The sequence below is a fragment of the Xyrauchen texanus genome, chromosome 30 (genome assembly GCF_025860055.1).
Source record: "Xyrauchen texanus isolate HMW12.3.18 chromosome 30, RBS_HiC_50CHRs, whole genome shotgun sequence".
Taxonomy (NCBI): domain Eukaryota; kingdom Metazoa; phylum Chordata; class Actinopteri; order Cypriniformes; family Catostomidae; genus Xyrauchen; species Xyrauchen texanus.
The window spans coordinates 39,881,920-39,891,871 of NC_068305.1; the positions used below are offsets into that span (position 1 = coordinate 39,881,920).

The following is a 9,952-nucleotide window of genomic DNA, read 5'->3' on the forward strand; positions in this document are numbered from 1 at the left end:
TTGCTCCCAATGACAGGCTAGCGCCTTGCATGGCAACTCTGCCGCCATTGGTGTGTGAATGGGTGAATGGGTAAATGGGTAAAGCGCTTTGCAAACTGCTAAGTTTTAAAAAGGCGCTATATAAGTGCATACCATTTATTCTTCAATATGAAATTAAGCTGGAAATAAAGCACGGGGTACTGCTGTCTAATTCAGTATAAAGAGTTTTGGGAACTTGGAGATATTGCGAAAACAAATATAACCAAATCACAGCTTTTTGGATCCACCCATCTATCCAAAGAGATAGACAGACAGCTTGGCCAAAACATAAATAATAGCGAAAATGTAACATCTATTTGTGGTAACCAACTAGGAAATTGAATCCTCAGGTTGAATATCAAGTCTCCAGCCTGTTGGGATGGGAAGAGAGAGAGCAGATTTCTGGGAGCTCAGCCAGATAACACGAACTTCCTCTAATTTTCTGAGACATAGATGTGGTTATAAATCAGGCTCGGCACAGTTCGAAGCAATGGAACACCGTGGACGAGGCACTGGACACTTCTTAAACCCTTCATAACTTCGAGAACATCGTTGCACAACGCGTCGGCAGAGATGAGTGAGATAATGGGTATAGCGATGGCTCTCGTTATCCTGAGTGTTCACGGGGAGATTACGAGTAACGGGCATTGTGCGGGGGGCAACTGCTTCACTGTCCACATGGAAAAGGCGGATTTCACCACAGCGCAACAAGCTTGTGAAGAGAAAGGCGGACATTTGATGACCGTTCGTCAGGACACGACGAGCGATATACTGGCGGATTTACTGGCCGCCGTTCCCGGAGACTATTGGCTCGGACTGAGATATGCCGGTGATCGGTGTACCAACTCAACTCTTGGGTTAAAGGGATACAAATGGATCACCGGAGAGAACACAACTCAATACATCAACTTGATAAGCAACCAGATGCTCTGTTCCCAGCGATGTGTGTCAGTGTCATCGAACGTTCTAAAATGGAACGAAAGACATTGTCGCGAGGAAATTGACGGATATTTGTGCGAACACAAGAATGCCGACTACTGTGGTCCATTGAGTTCGAGCCAAACAGTCTTCTATAAAACAGTGCTTGGCTTTTCGACAAATGGGAAACTCAAAGAGATTCCTCAAGGAACCATTGGAACCATTCTGCCGTTTGGAACGCGGTCTATCTGCGCATCCGGCACGTGGTTTACAGGACCTTGGAGCTGTGAGGTGTTTGGTGGTGGTTGTGATTATGAGTGCGTTCAGAACGAACAAAACAACACGTGCACCTGCCCGAAAGGATATCAAATAGATGACAACAGAGTCACTTGCACCAAACAGGATGACCCATGTTTGCTGGCAGAATGTGAGCACGGTTGCTCAAAAGTTGGCAACACATATGTGTGCATCTGTCGCCAGGGGTTTGAACTGGATGCAGATAGGAAGACGTGCAAAGACATAAACGATTGCATTGATGAAAGTCTGTGTCAGGGTCAGAACGAGGAGTGTGTCAACACAATAGGTAGCTTCGAGTGTCGTTGCAAGCTCGGGTTTGAGAGAGAGGGTCTCCTTTGCATTGATGTCGACGAATGTTTTATGTCTGGATCTGTGAAATGTGATCACGAGTGCGTCAAAGATGAAGGGGGCTTTCACTGTGAATGCCACGAAGGATACATACTATCAAAAATAGACACACGATCATGCTTTATGATGAACTGCTCGTATAAATGCCCTGCAGATTGCGACAGCAATAATAGTGTCCAGTGCATATGTCCGTATGGTTACCTCCTTGAAGACGAACAATTTTGCGTTGATATAGATGAATGCGACAATGACGACTGTGACCAAAACTGTACCAATACACCTGGTGGATTTGAATGTTTTTGCTATGAAGGATTCGAGCTTATAGATGAATTCAGTTGTGAGAGAAAAGACACTGGGGGTTTAGATACCTCTTTGACTTTTGATGATTTTATACCTACCAGCAGACCCCCAACCGACCAGCCAGTGCCCCTTTCAGCTGGCATCCTGTTGGCAATAATGATTTGCACCGTTCTGTCTGTTCTTGTACTGGTGTGCCTCACTCACTACATACTGAGACGTCGAAATAAAATGCACCATTATGACGTATACAAAGGCCAGTGTGACGTCAGCTATTTTCAACAGGTGGTCATTGAAAATAACAGCGCACAACTGTCGTTGCCAAGCAGGTGTTTAAAACAAGACGCCTAAAATCGGACTTCATTTATGCTGTACAATGAAAATAGAAAAATTATGCCTATTTAAGATATATAAAATATTCATCATTTTAACAAATATTTTTTTTATATAAAATGTATTTAATGACATTGTAATTATTTCTTTTTTGAAGAAGTATTCAGTGTCAGTATTGCTGAATGGTGTCTTGTGAAGAGAATAAATATTTTGTTTAAATATTTAATGCTTGTGGATATTTTTGTTCATCTTTTACTCCAAATTTCATTCTTTCTTCCCCTGCACCGTTTGTCTCCATGCATTCAAGATGGTATTGCATTAATGGAATATTACGGGGTTAATACAAGTTAAGCTCTATCCAATAATGTCGACTCATCCATTCCTACTTTTCTTAAAAAAGGAGCAAAAATCAAGGTTACAGTGAGGCACTTATAATGGAAGTCAATGAGGCCAATTTTTCGAGGGTTCAAATGCAGACATGTGAATCTTATAAAAGCACTCACATTAATTATTTAGTTAAAACTTGTGCTTACTTGAGCTGTAAAGTTGTGTAAATCATCCTTTTAGCAGCGGACTATTAAATTATGCGACGTCGTCATGGCAACAAAGTTGTAAAATGTGATATAACTTTACACAGAAGAAGAGCATTACCTTCTCAATACCCAGAAAGTGATTTTATCACACTAAAATCATGTTAGCATGCATGTTGTTTATGCCTTATGGCTATACTTTTGTGTGTGTATATATATATATATATATTCCTTACTGTAACCTAGATTTTGAATAATTTTGTGGTAATCAACATTATGCAATGAATGCTGTCGACTAAGCTTAACTTGTATTGAACCCGGAAAATAATGTTTAATCCGATCATTTGTAAGCCTAATGCTCTAATACAGAAGGTCCTGCTCTCTGAAGAATGCAGTAATGTTGGTGAAGAGCGTCCTCTTGTGGGCAATAATGAACACAACAAGTCAAAGAGTCTTCTGCAGCTAAAGGCTTGAAGGCAGGGCCGTACCAATGTAATCTGGGCCCCCTGACTGTATATTGCTCTGGGCCCTTTACCTATTAAAAAATGCAGTTTTGAATTTGTTGTGGGCCCCCCCTGGACCCTTTGGACCCCTAGAAGTGTTACCACCTTTCACCCCACTAGCTACGGCCCTGCTTTAAGGACTCTTTTTGTTTTAGTTCTCTTTTAGAGTTACTTCTGAGGCTTAAAGTAAAAAATGAAAATAATTAACGCTAGTTTTTTAAAAGTATTAAAAAAGTTAAAAGTATTAGCCTATAGTATTAATATTCAGGCATTGGCATCAGTTGACTTTCCCTCTATTCTTCTCCAGTCGAGTACATTTTGGGTGGTTTATCATTTTTTAGCATGGGAAAAAAGCATGCTGAATTAGCTAATTGTATAAATTGATCCAAAACTATAGTTCAAATAATATAATAATAATAATAATAATAGCTCCTGTAACATGGGGGCTTTTTACCCCAAATGCTATCTTTTCACTTATTGGACCGTGTCATAAAGATCATTAGTGGGGAAAGGAAGAATCGGGAGACGCTCAAATGCAGGCTGCACTGAATGACTCACTCACACACACACACACACACACACACACACACACACACACACACACACACACACACACACACACATCACACACACACACACACTCAGTCACTCACACACTCAGTCACTCACTCAGTCACTCACTCACACACACACACAGACACACTCAGTCACACACAGACACACACACACTCAGTCAGTCACACACACACACTCACTCACTCACTCATCTCATTCACTCACTCACACAGTCACACAGACACACACACACATTCACTCACTCACACACTCAGTCACTCACACACACACACTCACTCAGTCACACACACACACACACACACACACACTCAGTCACTCACACACTCAGTCACACACACACACTCAGTCACTCACTCACACACATACACTCAGTCTCACACACACTCACTCAGTCACACACTCACACACACTCAGTCACACACTCAGTCACTCACTCACACACACACACAGACACACACACTTAGTCACTCACACACTCAGTCACTTACACACACACACACACTCACTCAGTCACTCACACACACACACACACACACACACACACACACACACACACACTCACTCACTCACTCACTCACTCACTCACTCACTCACACACTCACTCAGTCACACACTCACTCACTCACACACACACACACACACACACACACACACACACACACTCAGTCACTCACACACACACACACACACACACTCACACACTCAGTCACTCACACACACACACACACACACACACACACACACACACACACACACACACACACACACACACACACTCACTCACTCACACACACACACACACACACACACACACACTCAGTCACTCACACACACACACACACACACACACACACTCAGTCACTCACACACACACACACACACACACAGACAGACACACACTCAGTCACACACTCACTCAGTCACACACACACACTCACACACTCAGTCACTCACTCACACACACACACACACACACTCAGTCACTCACACACTCAGTCACTCACACACTCACACACACTCAGTCACTCACTCACACACACAGACACACACACATTCAGTCACACCCTCACTCAGTCACACACACACACTCACACACAGACACACACACAGTCACACACTCACACACTCAGTCACTCACACACACACACACACTCACACACACTCAGTCACTCACACACTCAGTCACTCACACACACACACACTCACACACACTCAGTCACTCACACACACACACACACTCACTCACTCACTCACTCACACAAATCACGATTTGTTCCTCACTTTTGATGCCAACAATGGTTTGGCAATCCTGAGAATTTTGGCAAATGTAATTTACAATGTGGAATTTTTTGTTTTTTGTCTGTGTACTCATAATTGCACAGTCCGTCTAGATGATTAGGCAATTTAAACTTTCCTTGTCAGTCAAATCTTAACTCAATTGTCTTTATTTTGACCTATCCTTGGGTGACATCTGGCCTAATTTCCTGTACAAATCCCATAATTTAATTAGGCACACTAAAAGCAAGCAAGCTAATATTTACACATGTGTGCAGAAAACAATCTCTCAGTGGTATCTTGCGCAGTCAGAGCTGACCATAGAAAGACCTTTAAATTAATTTCCTGTTTGTAACAAAGTTCAGTGGAAAGGAGGCGGCGAGAACCGGCTCGACAGTATAAATTATCTTTTAATAAAACAAAAAGACACAAACATAAACTCATGCAGGGCAGCTGCCAGTAACTCTCTCGAACTGCCTCCGGTCCCCTTTATCACTCTTGAAGGCTTGATTGGCCTGATTAGGGGTCGGGTATGCAGCATCACGACCCACCCCGCCCTCCTCCCTGCCACACTGTTCCTTTAAAAGAAAGAGGCATGAAACCGTTGAGATTATTTTCCACCTAAGGACCACATGGTCCATTATCCACAACATGACAGCCGAGTTTTGTGTATTATTGTTCGTCTGCAAAAAGATCTTCCACGCTCTCTCAACTTTATTTTTCCTGCGGTAACAAAAAATTAATCCTCTTCCAAAGGAGTGGCAGCTGTTTGAACAACCAGTCTCAATTAGCTAGCAAGCTAACAAGGGAGTGGATGAATCTAAGCAATGTGCATTTTTGGTATCAATTCATCCCTCTGGTATGGTGTCACCATATGGGAACATATTTGTGGCAGGGCGGAGGGCGGGTCGTGATTATACACACCCCGTTCCCTTATCAGGCTAATTAAGCCTCCGAGAGGGATACAGGCTGATTGTGGACAGTGGTGCGACGAGAGAGAGATCGTTTACAGACATGTCCGTCATGTGTGTGTTGTTGTCTTTTGTTTAAGTTTATCATTAAAATATTATTTATATTGCGAAGCCGGTTCTCGCCTCCTCCTTTCCATTGAACTGCTTTACACTGGTGCCGAAACCCGGGAAGGAGGAGGGATACGCCGTAGTAGAGTTCTCGCCACTACCATCCACCCCAACGGAGGTCTGCAGGGGGACGGAGGAGCCCGGCCGCCTTGAAGCGGAGGAACGGCTGCCGACCGCGAGGAGAGAAGGGGCTCCTAACCGACCGCCTGGAGCGGTCAGGGCTGCTGCCAGGGGCGGAGGAGTCCCCTACCGGCCGCTGAAACGCGACGGGGTCTGAGACCGTGGACCGCGAGCGGGGAGGGGCTTGCTGCCGACCGCCTGGAGTGGGTGAACATGGCGGGGCGTTCCGTCCACCAGGGGTTGAAGGACTGTTTCTGATCCGCCCGGAGAGGCGCAGCTGTCATCCATTAGAGGGTGGAGGAGTGGCCGAGGAACAAGCTACGGCGTATCGGAGAACTGGCGAGTAAGTGTTTTATTTTTGTATCTCTCTCACCTCTCTCTCTCACTGCCGATCCGCGTTGGCCTTTTCCCCTCTCGTTTAAATTTTACAGTGTTTTTTTGGGGGGGTACTGCACTGTTACAGGTACATCCCCACCCCGATTTTTAATATTACTGTTTCCCTCCCCTTGTCCCCTCCCTCATCCAGGTAGATGGGGATGTCCTGCTGGCAGATGGGGCTTAGGGCACGCCCTCCCCAAGGGAAAGAGGGGGGGGGGTGTACATCATGCCGGGGGCTCCCCTGTCTGAGAGAACGAGGGAGGAATGTGGCAGGGTGGAGGGCAGGGCCGGGTTGTGATCCTACACACCCGGTCCCGTATTAGGCTAATCAAGCCTCTGAGGTATAAAGGTCGACTGCAGAGGATCGTGCGGGAGAGAGATCGTTAATGGACATGTCCGTCATGTGTGTATTTATGTTTTAAGTTTATCGTTAAAACTATTATTTATATCGTCAAGCTGATTCTCGCCTCCTCCTTTCCATTGATCCCTTTACAGACATGTAAGAGCAATTTTACCCTTGTGAATTGGCAATGCGTCCACCTCTGTCAGTGTAGCCTTGCTTGACCGTTTATATACACCTTAGCCAAATACATTTAAACACAGTTTTTCACATTCCCTGTCTTAGGTCAGTTAGGATCACTACTTTATTTTAAGAATGTGAAATGTCGGAATAATAGTAGAGAGAAAGAAATAAAAGCTGAAATAAATCAACATTCCCAGTGGGTCAGAAGTTTACATGCACTTTGTTAGTATTTGGTAGCATTGAGTTTAAATTGTTTAACTTGGGTCAAACATTTTGGGTTGCCTTCCACAAGCATTTTTTTTAAGTTGCTGGAATTTTATCCTATTCCTCCAGACAGAACTGGTGTAACGGAGTCAGGTTTTTAGGCCTCCTTGCACACACATGCTTTTTCAGTTCTTCCCACACTGAGGATTGAGGTCAGGGTTTTGTGATGGCCACTCCAATACCTTGACTTTGTTGTCCTGAAGCCATTTTGCCAGTTTTGGAGGTATGCTTGTGGTCATTGTCCATTTGGAAGACCTACTTGTGACCGAGCTTTAACTTCCTGGCCGATGTCTTAATATGTTGCTTCAATATATCCACATAATATTCCTTCCTCATGATGCATCTATTTTGTGAAGTGCACCAGTCCCTCCTGCAGCAAAGCACCCCCACAACATGATGGTGCCACCCCAATGCTTCACGGTTGGGATGGTGTTCTTCGGCTTGCAAGCCTCACCCTTTTTCCTCCAAACATAACGATGGTCATTATGGACAAAATGTTCCATTTTTGTTTCATCAGACCAGAGGACATTTCTCCAAAAGTAAGATCTTTGTCCCCATGTGCACTTGCAAACTGTAGTCTGGCTTTTTTATGGCGGTTCTTCCTTGCTGAGCAGCCTTTCAGGTTATGTTGATATAGGACTTGTTTTACTGTGGATCTAGATACTTGTCCACCTGTTTTCTCCAGCAAATTCACAAAGTCCTTTGTTGTTGTTCTGGGATTGATTTGCACTTTTCATGCCAAACTACGTTCATCTCTAGGAGACTGAATGAGTCTCCTTCCTGAATTAATTTGTTTGCTTAAAAAGTCGATATTTCTTTAATTAATACAACAAAGTCATTAAAAAGTTATTTTTAATTCATTTATGTCGAGTTATTTTCAAGAGTGGAGCTTAAAGGGTTAGTTCACCCAAATTGAAAATTATACCATAATTTACTCACCCTCAAGCCATCCTAGGTGTATATGACGTTGGTATTTCCGCCAAAACACAATTGGAGTTATATTAAACATCGCGAAGCGTTGCATTTTTGTAAGAAAAATATCCATATTTATAACTTTATAAACTATAATCATCGGCTTCCGGTAACGGCCGTCCGCGCTTTCACTGGCTTCCTCTATTCTCTGCGCTTTTGCGTTCCTCACTTTTCACCGGCGCTTACACTACGCCTACGTCATACGCCTTAAGCTGCGTACATACTGCCAGCGACATCGCGCGAGACAGCGACACCATCCCATTCATTTTCAATGAGAGCACAGCGACATCCGGTGACACGAGCTGTCGCGACCGTTGGCGACTAGATGTGGGCGTGTCCAGCGACACGACAAAGTTGAGACAAGTTCAACTTTTTTCAAATGAAGAGCGACTTACGGAAGCGACAGCCAATAGGAGAGAAGACGGGAGAACTCATGTGATCCTCCTCTCTCTCTCAGCTCCTGCAGTAACGGAAAGATGGATGAAAGGCTAATTCTTGCTGTTAGCAATTTTCCAGTGCTCTATGATATGTCTCTTCCCACGTACAAGGACATTTTTAAGAAAAATACTGCGTGGAAAGGTGTATCTGAGATCGCGGGGATTCCAAGTAGGTTTAAATAATCAAATAGTCATTTCTAAACGTTACTAGGCAACCAGTAGTGGGAACGCCTACTAGCGACTTCACCGGCAGCAACTGGCGACCTGCAGCGACAAAGTCACTGGCAGTGTGTACGCAGAAGCTGCGTTCACACTGCCAGCTACTTTGTCGCTGCATGTCGCCAGTCGCTGGCAGTAAGTTCGCTAGTGGTGTGTATATGGAGAGTTTAAAAAGCACTGTTTCTTTACAATTAATATTATTATTAAAACATTAGGATCACGTGAGCTCTACCATCTTCTCATGTATTGGAGGTCGCTCCGAAAGTCGCTCTTCATTTGCATAAAGTTAAACATTTGTCAACTTTGTCGCGTCGCTGGACACGCCCACATCCGGTCGCCAATGGTCGCCGTCGCTCTTGTTGCCGGAAGTCGCCCGCTCTCGTTGAAAATGAATGAGGTCGTTTTGTGTTTATGGCAGTGTGAACGCAGCTTTAACGGACTCTCTCGTGAACGCGCGGACGGCCGTTACCGGAAGCCAGTGATTATAGTTTACAAAGTTATAAATATGGATATTTTTCTTACAAAAACGCATCGCTTCAGAAGGCTTTTATTAACCCCCTGGTGCTGTATGGATTACTTTTTTGATGGATGCGCGCGCTTTTTTGGGCTTCAAAATCTAAGGTACCATGTTCTCCCAATATTAAGCTAAGAATGAGCCATGGTATATTTTAATATAACTCCGATTGTGATTGGCTGAAAGAAGAAAGTCATATACAACTAGGATGGCTTGAGGGTGAGTAAATTATGGGATAATTTTCAATTTGGGTGAACTAACCCTTTAAGTTTAGAAGTTACACAAGAAGAGCCCTCACCGGGAAATGACTCACAGTCAGAAAGTTGTTTTGTAGTGCAGAGATGTTGAGAA

At 44.0% G+C, this 9,952-nt stretch overlaps 1 protein-coding gene across 1 annotated transcript; it reads left to right on the forward strand.

Moving 5' to 3' along the window:
• Window positions 1-437: 437 nt before the first annotated feature.
• On the forward strand, window positions 438-2,432 carry LOC127623602 (thrombomodulin-like). Its single transcript, XM_052098005.1, has one exon. The coding sequence runs from the start codon at window positions 592-594 to the stop codon at window positions 2,227-2,229; it is 1,638 nt and encodes a 545-aa protein (XP_051953965.1). The 5' UTR covers window positions 438-591; the 3' UTR covers window positions 2,230-2,432.
• The last annotated feature ends 7,520 nt before the right edge of the window (window positions 2,433-9,952 follow it).

Excerpts from the sequence above, each read along its gene's own strand:
- LOC127623602 (XM_052098005.1), top strand. The coding sequence starts at position 592 with ATGAGTGAGATAATGGGTATAGCGATGGCTCTCGTTATCCTGAGTGTT.